General features: G+C 37.2%; 1 protein-coding gene across 1 annotated transcript; it reads right to left on the reverse strand.

The window, feature by feature from the left end:
* Positions 1-14,072: 14,072 nt before the first annotated feature.
* On the reverse strand, positions 14,073-20,916 carry LOC117904618 (probable boron transporter 2). Its single transcript, XM_034817311.1, has 12 exons — positions 19,242-20,916; positions 18,903-18,985; positions 18,615-18,807; positions 18,387-18,525; positions 17,955-18,120; positions 17,501-17,667; positions 17,223-17,396; positions 16,990-17,085; positions 16,281-16,418; positions 15,876-16,195; positions 15,146-15,416; positions 14,073-14,620 (listed from the first exon to the last, which is right to left on the reverse strand). The coding sequence occupies exons 1-12, from the start codon at positions 19,343-19,345 to the stop codon at positions 14,309-14,311; spliced, it is 2,163 nt and encodes a 720-aa protein (XP_034673202.1). The 5' UTR covers positions 19,346-20,916; the 3' UTR covers positions 14,073-14,308.
* Positions 20,917-23,092: the final 2,176 nt, after the last annotated feature.

The raw sequence follows: 23,092 nt of genomic DNA on the forward strand, positions 1-23,092 counted from the left end.
GGGACTTAGAGGGGTGATACGGTCTTTACTGTACCTTCCCGATAAGTAACCTGACCCCCGAACCCAATCCGGTTTTTCACAGACCACCTTTTCCAAAATAAGGAGCCACACTTAGGGTTTTCTTTCTTATTTTGTTTACCCTTTAAAAATAAAACAAAAATAAGTAGCGACTCCAAGTCATTTTTCTTAAATAATAAATCATTTTTCAAATAAAAATCAAGCTCGCTGTCGAGTGGGAAACTCATGAGCCGAAATGCGGGGTCCATAAAATGGCGAATCTGCTGGGGATCACTAGAGTGTCAAGCTTGAACTTAAGATGAAGCAAATGTGGCGTTTGATAAGTCGATCAGTGAGTACCTATTTCTTGATTACACATTGAGAGCTCCCGATACCATTGGATGCATGCTTGGGTGTTTGTTTTTACTTGGGACATTGACATGTTGATTATGATGATTGTTTATCTTGATTGAGGATTCCGATTGTGGTGATTTTTTCCCATGCTTCATTGCTATATTTGTTTGAGACATTGATATGCTGATTATGTTGATTGTTCATCTTACCTTGCCTAGCATAGTGACTCTGATTTTGCCATGTTTTGTTCTGATCACCTCACATGTATAGACTCACCATTGTATCTCATTCACTTTGACATGATTGATTCTCTTGTTTGTATATTATCTTGATTGTCATAGAGCATGCTATCACTGCCAGATATTCTTCTCGATTAGTTTGTGTGTAAATTTAGATGATATATATCTGTTTTGCATGACTGTTTGTTGCATAACTTCTCTCATTCCATGTGACTGCATGAATTGCTTATCTATGTGGGACACACGCTTATCCCCTTATTTCCAAGTCCCTAGTCTCAGTCGACATTATTTCCCTTGGTCTCGTATTTGATACGAGACTTGTTGCTTTGTTTGCTCTTCGACCGAGCTAGTGATTAGGAGTAGGGTCTAGCGATGAGCTATATCTATGTTTGGGAGCATTTTGGAGGTGATCAACATATTGATGCTGATTGGAGTCCGAACTTTGAAGACTTGTATAGCCCAAAGCTAGATTTCAGGATATTTGTGTGGCCAATGTGTTTTCTTTTAGTTTCATAGGATTTTCGGATGCACCCACACCATTTACTGTGCACTCTAGTTGATCATCGAACGCTAAGTGTTTTGAGAGCTTTCACCATAGGAACCCCCTGGGATGTCGAGGTAGTGCATGTGTGGAGGTGATGACCACCTTGCATGGAAGCGCCCCATCTCTTCGGAGGTGCGCAGAGGGTTGCGTACCACTGGAGGGTACGATCGCTTTCGCTAGGGATCCTTTAAAATCCACCACTTTACTATTTAGAGCCACCTTGACTTCGTAGGTTGAGCCGTAGATTTTTCGATTAGGACTCCCTTCTTACATGTGGGTGCATCTGAGGGTCTTCAGAGCCTCTATAGTCATAGTTCGGATTCGAAACTCCTTCCTTTTAGTCTCCAATTGAGAGTGCTCAGAGATTGGTATGGGTTTGAGTATCGGTTGGATCACCTTTGTCATGTCACCTTAGTTTGTTTTTCACTCGATGAGTTTGTCATGCTTTCTCCCTAGGGCTTTCGTTTTTCTTTCTTAGCTCAACGCATCATTTCACTTTGCTATCACTTACTTGATGTTTCGGGATATGTTCATCGATCATGATCATCCTTTTACACTGTACACCTATCACGAGCCCAATACCTCATTCTTTGTTTGATCCTTGATTCAATTTTCAACTCGATGCTCATATTTTCATTACAGAAAGGTGAAAAGCACATTTTCACATTCACATTTTTTTCGAGAGATTCGCCTTGATCAACTTACCATTTTTTTCTCTTATGGAGCTCGAGTTGAAGATTGAGTCAATGATATGTGGTTGTAGATGGAGTATTGATCTCGTGATAGCGTGTTTTTCACACGTCTTTCATCTTGGATCATTGATAGGAATTTTCTAGTCACATTTGTAGCCATCTCACAGTGGACACCTTTATGACTCTAGAGTTCTCATCATACATCCAGATTTCGGATTGCCACCCTAGGACCATGTGTTTGCATGTTGTATTGTCGTCTTTTAGAGTTTTATCTCGTGTCCTTCATTCATTTTGTTTGCATTGTAGGGAGTCAATTTAGGAGTTGGTTGAGTCTGGAGTCACATTCTTGGAGGAGAGTTGGAGGACGATTGATCAGAGCAAATTCATATCCGAGTTCATACAGTTCAGTTGAGATGTCGGACGAGCTAGCTTCCACACTTGCTTCCATTCAGGAGTTCATGGCAGGAGTCAGTAGACGCTTGGATCAAATAGAGAGTTCTCGCTAGGATCCTCATCCAGCTGACATGGTCACTAATGAGACGGTTCCTCATGCATCTCAGACAGCACAGGCTCGTCCACCTGGGGTTTCACTTGATACTCCATTCCATCTAACAGATCATTACGAGACCGTTCCGCCACCTACTGTCATAGTGGCGCCTCCCGTGATTCCTACTATTGAGGATACTAGATTGGCCGAGCAGGAGGCCAAGGTTGAGAGGCTCGAGTCCAGGATGAGATAGATCAGATTGCAGGATGGAGGTTTGACTTGGGATGATAGAGATGGCATACTAGCGGCTAGCTTGCCCGCCAAGTTTCGCATGCCAGACATTGAGCGTTACAGTGGGATTGGTTGTCCCAAGATCCACTTGAGACTATACAGCACAGTCATGAGAGCACATGGGATAGATGATGTGCAGTTGGTGGCCCTCTTCCCCATGTCACTTAGTGGAGCAGCTTAGAGATGGTTTGCTTTAGTTGAGCCTTCGAGACTTCGCACCTGGGAGAACGTGGCTCATGAGTTCCTGACTCAATTCGTTTTCAGTGCTGACATTGATGTGTCCAAACGAGAGTTGGAGGCCACCAGACAGAGGTCAGAGGAGTTTATTTCTTCCTTTGTCACTCGTTGGAGGGCAAAGGTGGCTGGTATGATAGATCGGCCTAAGGAGCAGGATCAGATTGATATGGTTCTTCGGAACCTACAACCGAGATTTGCGAGACGTCTTGTGGGCATCCCATTTCAGGATCTCAAGAGTCTGGTTTAGGCAGCTTTTAGTGTTGAAGAGGTCATTGCTCGAGGATTATGGACAGATACTACTCATTCCCCTGATAGTAAGGGGGAAAATCCGTTTGGATCATCTAGTAGACCCGGAGAGGTTGGCGCTATTAGCTATCAACATCGGAGGCCTGCGTATCACTCACTTTATAAGCCTCCTACAATCAGAGCTCATTTCCCTCATCTGCAGTATCAGTATCAGTCGGTTTATGTTTAGGAGCCTTACATTGCTCAGACCAGCATGCAGCCATGACCTTCGCATCCAAGAGCCACTACTCACCCGCCACCTAGACCATATGCATATAGGCCCCCGAGACAGTTCACTCCCTTGGGTATGACTTTGACTAGAGCTTTTGAGAAGCTCAGAGATGGTGGTTTGATCGTTCCTTTGGCGCCACACCCTTTACCACATCATATTCCTCCACATTTTCGCTCCCATGAGCATTGCTTATATCATCAGATGCAGGGGCACGATACTGAGTGTTGTTCGACACTCCATCATGCGATACAGGACTTGGATTCGGGGTTGGTCAACTTGGCTGGGCCAAGTGTGACCACCAATCCTCTGCCTACGCATTCTACATATGTAGTTCCTCATCCTCTTAGTCTTCAGTAGATTGATTTGGATGTTGATAGTACTGTTGGCATATGGTATTTCGGGATCTTCCGAGTTGAGGGCTTGGATCAGTCGACATGGGTACATCATTTGGTAGCAGTTTAGCTCAGAGCACTTTTCATTCTGATTATGGTCATCGTCAGAGTCGTTGCCATTTTGTTGAGTCCTGTTTTTTTTAGTTCGTTAGAGTCATCTTTGTTTTGTTGAATCCAATTTGGTTTAGAGTCATTGTTTTTAATTTCATGTTAAGAGTCTAGTCATTTGTAGTCCTTTATCGTTTCACACATGTGTACTCGTTGGCTCATCTAGTGATATGATACTTTATCTGAGTATGTGGCATTTTTCTCGTGAGTGTGTTTTACGTATCTTGTGTTGATGTGTGTTATGTTTTCGATATGAGACGTCTTTTCACTTATATATCATGATCACTTTGGCCTAACCTATCATGGAGGATATTGAGCCTATTGACCTAGGATCGGGAGATTGACCTAGGGAGTTCGAGACTGTGACCCATTTCACCTTTTGATCAAAACGGTACCATATCTATATCCATACCCTGACTTTGTGGACTTGATGACCTACTCATTTTGACCCTGACATGACACCACCCCTTGGTACCATTATGCGACCTTACCATCCCTATTTGCCTTGGTATACCACAATACCATTACCTATTCTTTCCATCATTTCCTTGATATGATCGGGTATAGTCCGAGATGATTCGACTTGAGGTGAGCTTTGCACGATGATCAATGGATCATGATGAGAGAGTGGCTTGACTGTTTAATGATATTGTTGAGATAGAGGGGTTATCATGGAGCATTCAGATTTGAGCCATTACATATGACTTCAGAGAGTCAGGATGATTAGAGACAATGATTTTATGAGATGATGATGAGTGACTTGTGATGATAGAGTGAGTTGATTTTCAGAGGACATTGATAGTTATCATAGAGCATCAGTGAGAGCTTTCGCACGATTTCAGAGGAGTCGTCATGACTTTGTTGGATGGATGCCAGTTGTTAGTATTGACCATGTGAGATCTTGAAAGCACGATGTTCGAGGTTGTGGTTAAATGATGGGTGGCCATCATTTCATAAACCTATTTACTTTATCACCCTCGCATATAGAGTTACCTGTTGCTAGCCCTTTGAGTCTCACATGAGTACGTAGTCCGTTCTTTCATCATCTCATTTATCTATTTCATTGGGTTGGGGACCCTGCAGTGTTTGCATGTTATGATTAGATGCGTCATGAGTTCCAAACCTGACATACATATTCGGGCCTCATTCCTCATTCTTCATTGTGATATTTGTCACTTGGACATCATTTCATCACTATTTTCCGATATCACATATCACCACTTGTGATATTCATTCTCCGTCTTTTTCTTTGATCATTGCTTACTCGACATTATCCTTGTTTCACCTTGAGTGGTGGTTTCTCACACGTCATTGCATGGAGGATTGCCACATTCTTCCTTCCTTATTCGCCTTATGAGCAATGGTTCAGAGATTTTATTTTTGAGAGGTTGTCTTGTTAGTGAGGATTCATGTTACATCAGTACATGGGGAGAATTTATTCATTTAGCTATGTATTTCATGGGAGATCATTCACTATTGATCAGAGTATGCACAAAAAAATAAAAATAAAAATATTAAAAAAAAAAAAGAAAAAAAAAGATAGCGCATTGTTCATTTTCTTATTCTCCATTGGGCATGTGTATGGACGTGCTAGTTTGCTTCATTGAGTTCATGTGTTAGAGAGAGTTCGTATGAGAGCTTCTTTCTGAGTTTCATCTTGATGTATATTTTGGGTCAGAGTATGAGTCGCCCATTCGTTTTTTGTGAAAAATACGAGCAACCTTTCTTGAGTATCTCTGGATCTTTGTTCTATCCATCATCCCATCTATTTCGGATGTGACTATTTTCCATGCTTTGATGCAAGTTGACTATCACTCATTTTTCTATCTTTTCGTCTTCTTCTATCTTTATTTTATTCCTCCGTTTCACCCTACCTCACCTGATTTCATTATTTTCTCATCCTGCTTGATGTTTGACATGGGTTCAACATCCACACTTTATTCTTGCTTTTTCGATGTGACCATTCATTTATCATCACTTTTTGTGTGGGGACCCCTAGGTCCGGGACTCATGACGTTTTCTATGCATTGCATCTCATGCATGAGGGGTATGAGGATTATTATCATTGGGATCTTCGAGCCTAGTTTCCTTTCGTTTCTTTCACCCTATTACCTTAGCCTACGTTACGTCCCGTGTCTGAAGGCCACCCTGAGGCTGCGACTTCACATTGTGTTTGATAGTTCGCACGTGGGCAATACTCGAGCTTAGTTAGAGATTATTTCTCAGAGCATGATAGATGAGGAGTTGAGATGATGATTTACACTGGGGCATACCCCTCTTATCAGTGATGGATTTTCAGAGGCGACGTTATCTATACTGGGGCATACCCCGCTCATCGATGACGTTTTCTTTCAAGATGATGTTTTGCACTAAGGCATAGTCAATTCGCTTCTTTACTTGGATTATGATGGATTATGAGTTGTTGGATGACCCTACACTGGGGCATAACCATTTCAAAGAGCGCTTTTATTAGAGATACAGTCACTCTACTCGATATTCTGCATTGGAACACGTTCCACTCATTGATAGTTGTTTTTTTTTAGATGACGATTTATTTTGAGGCATAACCCTCTCATCGGTGATGGACTTTGATTTATCTTGGAGCATAGTCACTTCAGGTGGTTTATACTGGGGCATAGTCAGTTCATTCACATTTATAGGGCTCGGGGATTCTGATTCATATGGATTATGTTGAGATGTTTCTGTTTGGGCACCAGGAGTAGAGATTCATCGATTTGCTGACATACACTAGCATGATCCTCTTCAGCAGTTGTTGACTCGGATGCACTGATTTACACTAGGGCATATCCATCTTTTGGAGGGAGATCAGATTGATTCTTGACGTTGAAGCATCTGACGAGTGATATGGAGATCATTGGATTGTTTCATGTTGTCCTCATTGCATACTGGAGCATAGCCACCTAGTTGGATGTTTTGACATCGAGATTTGACTTCCTGTTTGTGATTGCTGCTTATGATGGGTTATGGAGCCATCGACACCTTGGGTTTAGTCTTCTCGGCATCCTTGAATGATCTCGGATACTTACATACCTTTCATTTCGTACTCAAACATTTCACTCTGGATACTTTCATGCCTCCTATCATACCAGAGCCTGATCATCACCTTATTTTATACTACACATTCCACCGTGACACATGACCACACCCCTATCTCGTTTAGGAGGAGATGTAGATCAGTCCTTGATCACCTTGGTTATGCTTTCATACATCTTTCGGACTTTAGGTTCAACATATTCCATGATGGCAGGGCCTGACAGATTGTTGACTTATTAGTGATGATGTTTTCACTTTGACAGTTGGCATGTTGAGTGTTGTTTTGCTTACTCTTTGCATTTTGAGCACTGATCATTATTATTGTTATTTACTAGTTAGTTTTGTTTTATCAGCATGGTGTCACGGTACATGGTCCTGTTTGGCATTACCTATCTAAGGTTAGACATTTTCATTACATGACGAATGAGCATATTTAAGAGTATAGTAGTTTTGAGGCATTTTGCATCTCTATCTGTTCATCATTGCATACTGGGGCATACCTCCTTCCGTGAGAGCATCGAGCCTTCCACATGCTTCATTCACTTTCTGATCTAGTTGTTGACCCCTCCGAGTGGTCATACTGGGGCACCCTACCCCCCTTCTCCGAGAGCATCGGACCTTTCAGTAGACTTTCATTCACCTTCAGATCTAGTTGTCAATCCTCATGAGTTGTCATACTGGGGCATATCCCCTCCAACAAAGTTTGCTTACATCATTATATGAGTTATCCTCTGGCTTTGGGCCACTTGATCAGATCCTTGTCTTGTTAGTTTTTGAGTTTGAGTTGGGACCGCACCTATATCGATCGGTCATTCATCTTGTAAGTTTCAGTTTAATTTGAGTCGGGGCCGCACCTATATCGATCGGTCATTTTCCATGTTAGTATGAATTTGGGGTCGTACCTATATCGATCGACCATATTCCTATCACTTTTCATGTTCAGTTTGAGTTGGGACCGCACCTATATCAATCGGTCATTCATTTGTCAGTATCAGTTTGAGTCAAAACCGCACCTATATCGATCGGTCATTCGTTATGTCAGTTAGAGTTCGGGGTCGCACCTATATCGATCGGTCATTCATCCTATCAGTTTCAGTTTAGTTTGAGTCGGGGTCGCACCTATATTGATCGACCATGTTCCTATCACTTTTTCACGTTCAGTTTGAGTTAAGATCGCACCTATATCAATCAGTCATTCATCTTGTCAATTTCAGTTCAGTTCAGTTTTTGGGACCGCACCTATATCGATCGGTCATTCATCCTATCAATTTTAGTTTAGTTTTTGAATTGGGACCGCACCTATATCAATCGGTCATTCGTCGTGTCAGTTTGAGTTTTCAGGGTCGCACCTATATTAATCGGTTATTTTTCATGTCAGCTTGAGTTGGGGCCACACCTATATCGATCGGCCATAATCCTATCACTTTTTGTGTTCAGTTTGAGTCGAGACCGCACCTATATCGATCAACCATCGTCTTATCATCTTTTCTGTTTGAGTTTGAGTTAGGAACACACCTATATCAATCGGTCATCATCTTGTTAGTTCGAGTTCAGTTAGAGTTTCGGGACCACACCTATATCGATCGGTCATTGTTTTGTCAGATTGAGTTGAGTCTTGTTCACCTCCGAGTCACGCCTGCATAGTTGAGTCTTGTTTGATTTTGAGTCACCATATTTACGTGTTTTTTACGTTCAGAGTCATTTCTCCTTAGCGATATCATTCAGAGTCACAGTTCTTGGCATTCATATCCATTGGCATTGTACATCTTACCTTCATGGTTTTGCATTCTTTCTCGATTTTCCTCACTTTGTTACCTTGTGCTTATCGCATATTCATCAAGAGTCCACATAGGGCAGTTTCCTTTAGACGCGTTTTGTCCGTACTCTAGGGTGGTTCGATCGTTACTCACCTTTGACATTGATATTTTGAGTCACTTTGAAGACGTCTTAGAGGGAGCCCGGATCCTTAGTGTGGCTTCAGAGGCAGTTTGAGACATCATTTTATCTTAGGATTAGAGTCTTTGTGTTCATCCGTTGGCCTGAGTGAGTTTGTGTTTCACTAGTGTCCCATTGGGGGTCTTCTTTGTTCTTCGGTAGAGTTCACTTCATTCCACTCACTATTCACACTTTCTTTTCATTCCGATGTTCATATTCCTTACACTCGTGAACTCTACCGAAGAGGGCTATATTTGTAGACCCCCATATGGGGCTCGGTTTTTTTCATATCCCAACAACTCATTCTTACCAGGTGGAGGCCTCTCTATGAGCCACTTGTCAGCTCGTGGATGGTTGTTATAGAATCATAGTAGTGGAATTGAAGAACAAATCAGGGTTGGACACCTGTCAAGAGGATTCTAAAAGTTATAGGCCGTTAGTGAGTGGAGGAGGGTGGTGATTTGGTTACTGATTTTTTCAGAGAAGAAGCAGATGAGAGAGGGACGAGGTTGGCAGAAAGGGTGCTTTTCAGAGAGGTTAAGAGATTTTTTTAGGGGATTCCTTTAGGCAGGATAAGGAGGTATTCAGCTTTTGGCTGATGACAGAGGGTCTTGGGCTGAGTTTAAGGGAAAAAACAGAAGGAACGATGGGAGGGGTTGAAGGTGAGGGATTTTGTGAGGAGTTGCAAAGAGGTGAATCTTGAAGAGCTTGGGGAAATATTCTTGAGAAGCAAACTAAAGAAAACAGAGCATTTTCTAGAGAGAGAGGCAAGGAATAAGAAAAGTGTTTTGCTAAGTTCTGGTCGATCTTGTTGGAGGCAATCATTTTCAGCGCTTTATGGATCATTGCTCAGGTACGCACCTATTCTCACTCTGGTCACTCTATATACATGTATTGATTCTCACACGTGCATGATCGTTTTGAGTATCCATTGATTTTTTCATTGATTGTCATGTTAGCTTCATTTTATTAGTAGAGACCCGACTTTAGGGACTTAGAGGGGTGCTACGGTCTTTATCGTACCTTCTCAATAAGTAACCTGACCCCCGAACCCGATCCGGTTTTTCATAGACCACCTTTTCCAAAATAAGGAGTCACACTTAGGGTTTTCTTTCTTATTTTGTTTACCCTTTAAAAATAAAACAAAAATATGTGGCGACTCCAAGTCATTTTTCTTAATTAATAAATCATTTTTCAAATAAAAATTGAGCTCGCTGTCGAGTGGGAAACGTACAAGCTGAAATGTGGGGTCCACAATACCATTTCTACCTTTTAATGATAATAGTAATATCTTTAACTATCTTCACGGGTGTTTGGTAAACCAACTTAATAACTTAGAGTGACTTAATAACTTAGAGTAACTTAATAACTTAATTTAAGTCATTAAGTAAATTTAATATATTTGATAAAATTACCTAATTGTATAACTTAAAATAAAAAATTATTTTAAGTAATAAGTAAAAACAATTAACTTATTCTTAAGTTCACATATTCATTTTACTTTTTTTATCCCCATTTATCATAATTATCTTTATGATTACTATTGTTACTCTACAACTTTCATTGTTACTCGATCTTATTTACCCTAATTATAATTTATAGGGATAAATATATCAATTCGATAATTTAAAACAAATTTTAAGTTAATTTTATTAAACAACTTTAACACTTCAAATAAGAATTGAATAATAAGTTTTAAGCCAACAACGAAAGAATAATTTAACTTAAAATCAATTTAAGTCATTAAGTAATAAGTACTAAGTTTTACCAAACATTCCCTTAATTATTACCTTTTACGGGTAAATGTATGAAACTTAAAGCATTTCTAATTTTGTGGTTTTTCTAAAATGAGCCTATGAAAACATACTTTTCTTTATTTTTAATCAATTTTTATATTTTTAGGTTTTTTTTTTAAATTGTGCTCAAAAAGTCGTCCTCAAAAAATAAGTAAAAACAACAATAAACAATAAAAAAATGTTTTATGAAAATGTCATATTATCTCTATTTTTAAGAAAAGAAAATGTTTTTTTTTTCTTTTTTTATCAAGTGTATTTTCCTTTTTTCTAGAAAACATAATATCGTTTTCAAAAATAGTTATCAAACAAAACCCGCAAAACCAAACCTATTTGGGAGTATTTATACTATTTAAAGTATTTGTTACTTGATTTTTCTTTTACACACAATTTCTAATTTTTAGTTTTAAAATCGAAAAATAGTAAGATGTATAAAGAATTCTTAAAGGTTGACATGAAATAATAAGAGTTATAAAAACTATTTAGAAAATTTGAGAATCAAAAAGAAAATATTATTTCAAATTTTAAAATTTTTTAAACTAATTTTTAAAGATATAAGATAAATTTACCCCTTTTTTCTACTTTTATAGAGAAAAAATCATCTTAAAAATAAAAATTAAAAATATATTTAAATGGTTATTCAAAATTACTTCATAAAAAAAATAACTGATATTTATTTTTTCGATTTGAAAAAAGAACCATTGAAAATACTTAAACACTATTTTGGAAGTATTTTTTAAAATAGTACTAATGAATGATTTTATGGAGATGTTTTTGAAAATTGTTTTTTTTTTACTTCTTTTAGAACAAAAAAATCAATTTAGGAGCTTAAAATATTTTAAATTTGTTTTCCATATTTTTAAATATTTATCAAAAATACTTTTATTTACAATATTTTATTTTCAATTATCTTCTATATATTCTTTAAAAACCCTTTTTGAAAAGAGTTTGAAAACAACTAAATATGTCCTTGAAAAATATTTTATTTTATCTTTTTAAAAACATATATGATTTTCAATGTTATTTGTAGACATCAAAATTTTTAGTGAATTAAATTATTACTAAAATGGTCTTCAAAATTGTGGTTCCCAATTCAACAAAATTTGGGCTCGCCAAGTAGTGAGTCACACACATTCCATATATGACATATATTTAAAAAGTGACCGGTGGCAAAATTGAGAAGGTTACAAAATTTGATCTTGCAAATAAAATAAAATTTTCTAATTGAAATCAAAAGAGAATTAAAAATAAATTTTTTATGAATTAAATATCCTCTTGTTAATAAATTTTCTTAATGAAAAAGACATGTTACTAAAATCAAGAAACCAAATTCTTTGAATTAAACAACTAAATTTTAGGAGATTCCAAATTTAATTATCTAATTTCATCTAAGGGTAACTTCCTAAGGGAACTTCTAGGAATCGGCAAAAACAATTATGCATGGGAAAATAGACTTCATAAAGAAGAAAAGACTTCATAAAATCTCTTTACAAATCTGAGAAATCGCAAAAAAATTATACATATATTCTTCATTTTTTAACAAAATTATTCAAGAATAAGTCATTATAAACCCTCAATTGACTTTCAAAATCAAGAAAACACTTTTGTTGTCTACTTTCAAATCGTGATCAAAGCGAAAGAATCAAAAGAAAAATATTTTTTTCTAAAAAATATTAACATTGAGATTATTTCCCACAATTATTAATTTTAATAAATGTTTGTTCCGCATATTCTTCTATTGTTTTGCTTACATTGCAAGACTTCACGAAATTTATGCCTACACTATTTTCTATTTTTGGTTATTGAATATGTTTTTATAATTTTTTAATTTTCACAAGCAAAAAACTATTTTGAAAAACAAATTCCAAAGATACCTTAAATTTTGACCTCTTACTCTTTAAAAGTTTCTTTATTTGTCTTTTTATCCTTTTTTTTTCATGGTGAAAATTTTGTATCTCATTTGTTTTTCATTAATATAGTGTTTTTTTTTTAAATGAACTAAGATGATATACAAGGAATGTAGTTTCTTATATGTTTTCCTTAATAAAAATTATTGTGTATTTGCTTTTAGAAAAAATGTTTATACACTCTACCCCTAATTTTAATGCTCAAAGTATGAAGCAATAAAAAATGATGACAAGGGCACCATCACAATCCAAAGTACCCACTAGGAGCATTATGTTTAATTGGATTGGGGATTTAGGTAGAACAAAATTGGAGCATTGGGTCCCAAAGTGGTTGCCAATCTCAATCAACACCCCACCTTTAAAAACCAAAGAGGCCACCAAATATTTTGATCCTCTTCTGAAAATATACAAGAGTGCCACCACTTGGGCCCCATGGTACTAGAATCTAAAAGATAATAGTGGAAGCAATTGTATGAATTCCACTAGTTTCTGCACCCCTTGCTTATGAGTTATGAGATGACTCACAATTGTATTGAGTCCTACCAGCCCTCTTCCATCCCTGTGAATCACCCCTTTTCCACTACTCTCTCTCCATCTGAATCACCCTTTTCTTTTTACAGTGAAGGTCTATCTCTCTGAGCTCCAACCATGGTGATATACTTCATAATCAGGTTCATAAGGAATCCTAAATATCAAACTACTAGTTTATCTAATTAGGAAATGAACCCACAATGGAACAATCTTGAGGGTGATTCTGTGGGAATGGTTTGGAAACAGTTTCCAGCTACCTGACATGGGATTAGACATTGTTGACAATGAGAAATAAAGAGTTTTGACAGAGTCCCACCATTTTATGGGTAAGCAAGCAAGAAAGAGCATCATAAGGAAAAGTTCACTAGTCCCTTTGCTAATGCTGTGTATCAGAAAAAGGAGGGATTCTCCACTTACATCCTAAAACCATGAGCCTTCCAAAAGTTGCTGCAGGGAGATTCAGGTAAAGGGGTTGGGGTCTATCTTCAACAGGAGGGTGCAGATCAGACATGGAAAAGTACAAGCATATGTAGGGTCCAATTATTCTTCAATTTCAAGACTGCAATCTAACCCATGAGCTTAACATCTTTCACCCCAATCAAGAAAGAAAGGCTCGATAATGGCACGAACAAAAGAATCTAAACCAGAGACAAAAAGTACACACCAACTCCTAGTATGCATACCCTGTTTATTCACTCAAACTTAGGTGTAAACAACATATGTCACTCAAACTTAGGTGCAAACAACATATGCCACTTTTCATAGAAGCAAAAGAATCCATCAGTTCACGGAGGATATAATGGTAAACAACCAAGAACGGTCTACCTACTGGTCGCTTTCTTACTACCATGATGTCATCTTACTCAAACTCAAGATAAAAAATAACATGTAATACAATAGAAGTAGTTGTTTATTGCATATTTGAACTAGCATGCTCGCATTGATTTTCTCTTCAGTTTTTTCTTAGCCATTATTCTAAAATCACAAACTTAAGTAGAAATAAAAAGATCATGGGAATATGTTAAGTATAATAAACACATTTTCCACTATCATAATCGTGTCCTCTGCCCAGTCTCTTTAGGAGATACAGGAAAGCGTTACTGACAAACAATCCACATTATCATGACAGGTTAGAAGCAGAAAGAAACACACTTGGTTACATGAACTTAAAACAAAGACCTCTCGAGCACCACTGATAAGTAGACTCACCAGAATAATAAATTTACAGTTTTAGCTTGAAGACGAACCATGAGGACTTTTCCCAAGGATAGATGGCCTAGGACTGGGAGTTTCTTTCAGCTCGACTCCCTTTCCAGTCAATCTGGGGCTCTGTTCTGCCCTCAACTCATTCAAGCGTGGGCTGTATGCCCTCTGTGATAGCCTAGGGCTATATGCAGGTTTCATATCCCCTAGTGAGGCAGGGGACGAGCTTGTTACTTTTGGGCTCTGTGTATGACGGATCTCACCACGGCTTCTTGTGATCAGTTCATCAAGAATTTCCCCACTATCAATGTGGGTAGTTCTTGCTTGAGGATCCTGATCCTGTCAAGTATATAAAACATTATAAGAGAAGCTTCAGAAAACAAGCACAAATTGGCTTAGCTACCGATTAAGGCTATGATCTGAGTTGTTCTTTTTTCTTTCTGCCTTTACTTTTTTCTTTTTTTGTTTTTTTTTTCTCCTATCTGTACACATACAAGAATATCAAGAGATTCAAACCTTGTACTTAGGCAAATCCCACCCCATTCCTTGACACCTGAGCCAAGGCCCAGGGGTATTCTGAGCCATGTTGGCAACTACAATTCTTAAAATTTTTGCAAAGATCACAAATATTCAAGTCCCATGAATGTGTTCTGTCATCAAACCAAATTTGGATATCTAATCTAATAAGAATGTTAAGACATGCATAAATTAATTTACACCCAAATAATACCTAAATTAGAGCTGAATTTGGCGATGCTCACTAGTTAACTTCTTTTACACCCAAGTTCACCAGTTCTACAATTAAATAGAAATACCTAAAACATTGCTAGGTGCCAAGCAGAAATGAAGGGTTCAGAGACTTACTTCACATGACATGTTGAAAGTCATGGCAGGGGCTTCTTCATATTCCGCTGCATCCAGTTCTTGAAGATGGACTCCTTTGAAAAACTTGGGGAGCAAATATTGCCGTACTGGAACGAGAAGCATGATCATCATTGGGAAAAGGACCCCAGCTATTGGGATCCATGTTATACCAAAACACACAAGCAAGTAGGCCGTCTGGAACAAGGTGAAGGTGGCAATTGCTTTAAATGGCACAGTCTCAACAAATGTTGCATGACACTCCTCCAACACCCTGTCAGGTATGATAAAGAGGGATTAGATTGTCTAGTTCTTCTAAAAATGATAATTATACAAGGTGATAACATTTTTAGTCATTTATAAAAATATAGTCTCTTAAGAATTAAGTAAAACATAAAATTTATATATGCTCAAATCAGAAATCAAGTATTGGGTGTATATTATTATAAATTCATTCCAACTGAATTTTAGGTTACCGACAAAACTAGGGAACAATAAAGAGAAACATTAGGTAGAAGCTCATGGAGCTGAGGATCCAATTCCTGTATGGAACATTGTATGTTCTTTTCTAATGCATCACATGGATTCAGTACTACAAGTTTACTTTTTTAGTTAAAAAGCCTGATAACAGCAGAGGCATTTGAGTACGGGTATAGATCACAGGATGGAAAGAGTTCAGGCCCTAGAAACCACAGAAATAACAGCATTTGAATGAATGCCAGCAAACACTTACTTGTATCTTCGACTTGGAGCAGTGAAAAGTAACAGAATTCTCTCCCAGAACTGATTTCCAGGCAAGCTTTCAATCGCCATGAAAGCAAAATAGCCCCAAAGAACTGAAGTTGGTATCTTCTTCAGAACAGGCATGGCACCAACGCATGCACCAACCATCATTGCCTGAAGCAGATTGCTAAGGCGTTGTTCTTTGACTTCAACCGGTAAAAGATCATCTACATCTTTATCCACATCAAAGACCGTCTCATCAACTGGGGCATCAATGAAGCCTGTACTTGAGGCCAGTTGGATTGTGGACTCTTTCAACTCTTTCAGTCCCTTTTAAAGCACAGAGTTAAGGCGACCAGGGAAAACATAGCAGATGCTATTTGGAACAATAAAAGGTCATTTGTGGTTAACTTACCAGAGCAGGGGGAGTTTGATAAACAAGTGGAGTCTGCATTTCATTGTATGCTTCTTGCATGCTACTGTACAGTTGACCCAGGTTTGCATTTTTACGCATACTTTTTCGGACAGTCGATACGAGCTTATTCCGCAAAAGCTGATATTTCAGTGGGGAAAAAAATTGTACTAGCTCTTTAGATATCAAAACAGATGGAACAAAAGTAGATATATAAAAGGTACTTGTCTAATTGAATCAGGAGACTTAAAGGGAAGGGAATACTCAAAGCAGGAAATAAAGATGGCAGGAAGATATCCTCCATTGATGAAAGCAGAGTAGTTTTTAAACAAAAACAGGGTCATATAAGAAAAGCCTGACAGTTGTACCTACAACAGCACAGTAAAGAAGTATAGCAATTGCTTGATAGCTAGGGGGTCATTGAGTAAGAATTTCATTTAGACTAGCTTGAACTTGTTCCTGCTCATGTGACAAGAGTGCAGCATAGAGAGGGCAAGATATCTTCTCTGGGTCCTTTGATGTAAATTTAGTTTTAGTTATAAAACAAAAAGGGATCAGTGGAAATCAAAATCCTTTTAGTTACAAGACAAAAAGGAATTGGTAGAAATCAAAATCTTATATCTTGAATAACTTGAAATTAGGAATAAAAGCATTCTGACTAACTAAGACTTGAGCAGAAAAACTTTCAGTGCCTAGTGTGACAAGAATTTACCTGATGTTTCAGAGTGGCTAAGCTTTTTGTATGCATTGGAGATTGTGGAATAACTCCATTGGAAGGAGGAATGCCAATAAGACCACACAATATGACCTGATCAGAGAAAGAAAGGTAGATAAAAGGTAAAAACTCCACTAGTATAAAGTCAAAAGCTCTAGTTCAATATGAATAAGGCCCTTTCAACTACGTTACACAGGAGACAAACAGAGATTCCCAGACCAGCAGCCTACCAAGAAACCCAAAAGAAGAAGATCATAGTGATATGAAGCTGGTTTCTTCAGATTGAACTCCTTTTGCTGTGCAAGTTGAGACGCAACACTGTGATCAAAGTAGTACAGCACAGCAATCATAGTTGCTGGAATAAATGCCCCAACAATGTAGAGTGGGGGGACATCCAACATTTCCTGTAAAGTTATCCAAGCATGAGCTTCTGAATTGTCTTTAAAGGTGATAAAGAAAGAAACAAGAGGCTCTCTTTTTCAGAAGGAAGTCTAACTATTGGAAGCACCTTGATAACAGTCCAATTTGAGTATGCACCAGGAGACCATGGATTTGGGCTGAAAAGCCGCCGTGGGATCCCTTTTGGAACATCATTAACCGGTATATAAGATACAGCAGTCCACACAACCACCATAAATGGGACTCCATAATCCGCAATAAGCCCCCGTAACCAGCCTAAAATTTTGAAATTAAATTTAACAGACAAAAGTTAATAACATGAACAGTTGATAGTATACACTTCCAACATACAAGAGAATATTTGTTCTCCCAACCACAAAAACTTGAGTGCATCAAGAAAGTGGATACCCAATTGATTGAAACAAGCAAGTAGTCCCCAAAACAAAGAGTTTATGATTACAAGAGGTGAGCTAGAAACTAGAAATCATAATCCTTCACATGCCACTAAGGAGAATTATTCTTTTAACTCAGTATTCAAAAGTTTTTAATGCAAAAACAAATACCTGTACCATAGCGCCAGGATCTAGCCTTACGGCTCCTTAATGCAGTAAGAAGTAAGCCAAAGGACAAAACCAATGCAAACATTCCATTGCCAAAGCGCCAAGAGGGCAGGAATGCAGTTTGATTACGATCTTCTCTCTGGGGTATTCCAAATTCCTCCACAACTCCCTATAGGATGAAATTCAGAATTGAAGGTACTATAAAAGCAGTATGTTGTGATATTATTTAATTTTCTCATATGTGTTCTAGGGGAGAAAAAATATAGTTCTCAAATCTAGCACCACAAAAAAATGACTCAAAAAACTCCTTGGACTGAATGTTTCCCCATGGTGAGGTCAATTTAGTGTTCAGTTCTGTTTGAGAAGCATCAAGTCCTCCCCGCAATCAAAATCATCCTACAACCTAACAATGAAAGCTCATAAAAGCACACTCACCCGAATAGCCTGCTGCATAAAGAGCATTGCAATAAGCAGACCAAATAATTCACCAGCAATGCGTGTGAATCTATTGATTATAGAGCATGCTCCCAGAATGGCCAGCAAAAAGAGCAATAGGGCTGTCCATACACAAACCCTGAATGCCAACAGAGTCAAGAAATTTATTCCACATCACCAAAAAAATAATCCCAATCTTATCAAAATACCACGAGTTTCAGCATGTACCATCCTGTCCAGGCCAAGAAGAGTTCCTGCCCCAAATCCTTCCGGTCCTTAGCAAAGTTAAACATAAATGTGTACATCAACACTGTTGGCTCCGCCACTCCAAGTATAAGCAGTGGCTGTCCTCCAACAATTGAGTGGATGATCCCACAGAGGGCTGTTGATGCAAGGGTTTGCACTGCAGTTAAGGTTCCATCTGTAACAAATCACCAAAAGAAAAGCCTATATGAGCAAATATGCAACCAAAGTGGCAAAGGTAAGAGAACATTGGTGATTAAAAGGGTATCGAACTTGTGTATCTTTCCAACTGCTCCCCAAAAGATATGACTGGAATTGCTGAAGCAAAGAATATGTATGTCGTTGGAGCCAGAATCCTGAGTAATACAAAAACAATGACACTGGATTTTATAAGACATCCCCAAGAAAAAGAAAATATAACACTTAAATATTTGTAATAGTTTTATTATGCAAAAGACATAGAGCAGTGCCGTTCTTAAGACTCAGATGATTGTCCATGTAATAGTGAACTCATATAAGTAAATCCCAAATCCCATGCCATGAATCAAAATATATAACAACAAGACAATACCATATTTCTTATTAGAGAAGAGGAATGGAAGGATCACCCACCTGATACCTGCTCGAACACCACCAGTCCAGTCTTGCTTGTAGCATAAAATTCTTCCTTTGAGATCATTCTTGATTCCACGGAAGGGAACAAATGTTTCTTCCATGACCACTTGTATTTTTTTTTCTTGTGAGGAAGGGAATACAATTTTTTTTTCTTTGACAAACAACTGATAGGTACAAGAGAAGTGATACGAAAAACACTATTGAACACAGATTTAAGAGACTCGAGAGGCCAACACCATAACTAAATTTGCATCAGTGAGGATAGTGATCAGAAATTATGGGCAGAAAGACAAGGACTTCTTCATCAGCAATGAATTGGAAGGAGAAGCGGGAAAGAAATAATGCTGATTCATTATTTTTCAATGTATAAGCGACCCCTGATGAGGTCCATGAATAAATGTATACAATTCAAGAACTTTACATTTCAAAGGAAGATATAAAGAATGATTTTGGATGTATTGATATAACGAACAAAAGAATCAATGAGTAATGAATGTGACTCAAAATTGTGTGGCACTACTGATTCTTTCTCAGTTACCTGAACTCCATATCTGAGTAAAAATCAATAGTACTAGCGAAAGGAATTCATTTGGAATTGGCACCCTCAAGATTAACGAAATAAACAGACATTCCCCATTTCCTCAGATCTCAGCTAGCGGTTGACTTGGAAAAAGCACAGATCCATCACTTCCCCTCTTAGTAAACTATCATGAAAGCCTCCTGTTCATCAATTAACTCCTACCAAGACTATTCTAGCCAAAATAAAATGCAGCAGAACCCTCAAGATCAGTTACATGATCTAATTTTACATGCTATCACTCATAAAGATCCTCGATAAAGGGGATAAAGGGGAGAGCTGTGAGGTTCAGAGAGTAATAGCCACAAAAATTAACGAAGACCCATTATCACAAACTGAATTTAGGATTGTCTATAACAATTTGAAGCAAATGGGCATTACCTGAACGCAACCTAAACCTTGAAAATCAAAGTGCACAGATTCAGAACAGCAAAATTAGCGGGAACCCATGACTGAAATCTCAATAGGAATGATCTAGAACAGCTTAGAACACATGGGCATCAGAAAAAGACATAAAAAACCAACCAAAACAGCTTGTTCAATATTACATTATTCAGTGAAGACCCTTTTGAGGAAAAACACAAACAGTTTGGAGAGCTCACAGAGAACAGAGGTGTTCAACAGTCAGCAGTTACATGACCTGAAAGACTAAAGAAAAGCACAGAAATCTAAGGAGACACAGAGGCCAAGAAGATTAAGATGTACCCAGAAAAGGCTGTGAGGCTGTAGAAATGATGAAAGCAAGAGATTCAGAGATATTTTTGATATCTTAACGAAAACAAACTCTGGCAATGGAAGGCTTGTTCGCGTGGATGAGATAGTGTGTGGTGACGAGGCATATATAACTCTTTCTCTGCGGTTGAAAAGAAGAGAAAAAAGAACCCACAAGTGTGTGAGAGTGAGAGTGAGAGAGAGAGAGAGAGAGAGAGAGAGAGAGAGGAGAAATTTAAATAAAATAGTGAAAATGGTGAAAATGTGATTGGCTTGATGATTATTTGGAGTTCGGTATACTTTGTTACCACTTACCAGTTACCTATGCTGGAGTTGCAGAGGGAGGGAGAGTGAGAGAGAGAGAGAGAGAGAGAGAGAGAGAGACAAAAACAGTGATGCAACTGAATGGGATAGAAAATCAGGTGGCCAATATTTTCAACCAAAAAAAAAGCCCTGAAAATGACTCAAATTCAGGAAAATATACTTGAATAACTTCATCATCTACATTACCGCTCATGTCTTCTACACTCTACACCTCACCCCAAGGCTTAATCCGAAACCACCAGCATTCTTTGTATACCCATCATCTGGTTTGAGTTTTAGCCTTTAGGTGATTTAAAGCAAATTTCCACAGTTAAAAGGACTACAACTTTAAAAAAGCAAGTATTGAGGGGGGCATAGAAAAATTGATTGAGTTTCTTCAAATCTAAATCTACAATAAATTCAATGATATGGGTCATAATTTTTTTTATAAATACAGTGACATGGGGTAATGAATTTTTGGAATTTAAGGACATCTGTTATGTGGGTTTGGGCACTGATTTGAATCTATTTTTACCTTTTGAATATGAAATTCATGGAACTAGTGATTACTTGTTTGATGGAAAGGAAAACAACAGTTCTTGCAAGTAAATTATAAATGACTGGGTAGTTTATACACTGTTTGGGTACTCCAAAGGGCAGCATACCCTCCTCAACTTGGAGGAGAAGCATTTCAAAAACCTAATAATGAGGTGGTTAGCAACAAATTGAAAATTTAAGCAGATCTTTTTTAGATCTTTTTATTGCAGCTGAGGTACCAGATTTAGATTAGACTAGGATTTATTTGAAACAAAAGGATATTTAAAAATAATTTTCAAAATTAAAGTTTAAAATATTAAAATTATTATTATTTAATTGTTATTCAAAATATTATCAAAATAATTAAAATTTTCTAAAATTTATTTTAAAAAACAGAACAAATTCTTAAAAAACTATTTTCTATTAAAAATTTGTTAAATATGTTTTTTTTTTTTTTTTTTCAAATAACTTACATAAATCTGTCATCCTATCCTTTTCAATAGTAGGTTTTTTCATGTAATTATGTCAAATTCAGAAGGTTTTGCCTGCAAGTGAAAGCAATACATGGAGCTTCAATGGACAACTCAACCTAATCAAACGGCTCATGCCAGCAACATGAATTATGAGGCCAATGACAGATAATATTATTATCTAGCTAGGTCAATAACAAGCTTTCCTTTTTTGTATTTAATGCTTGACATTATTGCATAAGATAATAAAAGATCAAGCTTTTGAGATCCCAATTGTCTTCAACCAAAAGCTAACCAAATCTTTTGGATTGCTTAAGAAAAAAGAAAGGAAAAACCTCAAAATCTCGAACTTTCATGTTGAACATCCTCATGGGCATGCATATTCTCCATCCTATAGTAAGAATTAAACCCTAATCCCACTTTCCGTACTTTCCCTTTCAAGTAGATTTTTGCATTAAAATGTTTGTGGATGGTTTATTTTTGGAAATAAAATATACCCAAGTTGGCCAACACTCAAAAAAAATGAAAAAGAGAGGGGTGGAGAGAGAGAGAAAAAAAATTGGGAAAAAACATTACTTTGAAGAGAGATAAACTAAGTGGCCTGGCCTTTGTCAAAGTACCTACCCTAGCCATCCATTCTGTCTTCTTGTGATTGGAGCTTCTGTGTCATCTCATATCTCCCTTATTCTATTGTAATCCAAAGCCTCACGCCCAAATCCCCACTTCTCATACATTTGTAAATATTAAAAAGAAATTTAAAAAATACTACACTGCATGTGTATAACTTTTGGGAAAAGTGTCTTTCTACACCCTCATTTCAAACAAATCACAAAATAGAAGCCTCAAAAACTAATTCAAATTTTATATAATTATGGGTCAAAATTAATATCAAAGATGATCGAAGATAATATTTATATTATTAAAGGAAAATTATAAATAAGTTCATCAAGTCTCTTTACATCTATATTTTTAATTAAATTTTTTAAGAAATAACCTTTATTGAAATTCCTAAAATATCATTCAACACAAAAATACATATACTTTCTCTTTTTGAGTCATTCTCTTCTTATCTTTTCATAACTCTTTTAAAATTTAGTAAGAGGATTGTGTTTTTCACTAATGAATAAGTAAATAATCATATCTAATGATATTATAAATACACAAATTTGACTTTTATACATTTTTTTAATATATTTTTATTGCATTTTTCAAGTTAGAAAAAAGAGGTCTCGTGATTATTGTTTGGAATC

This window comes from Vitis riparia, chromosome 17 (genome assembly GCF_004353265.1).
Source record: "Vitis riparia cultivar Riparia Gloire de Montpellier isolate 1030 chromosome 17, EGFV_Vit.rip_1.0, whole genome shotgun sequence".
Classification (NCBI taxonomy): domain Eukaryota; kingdom Viridiplantae; phylum Streptophyta; class Magnoliopsida; order Vitales; family Vitaceae; genus Vitis; species Vitis riparia.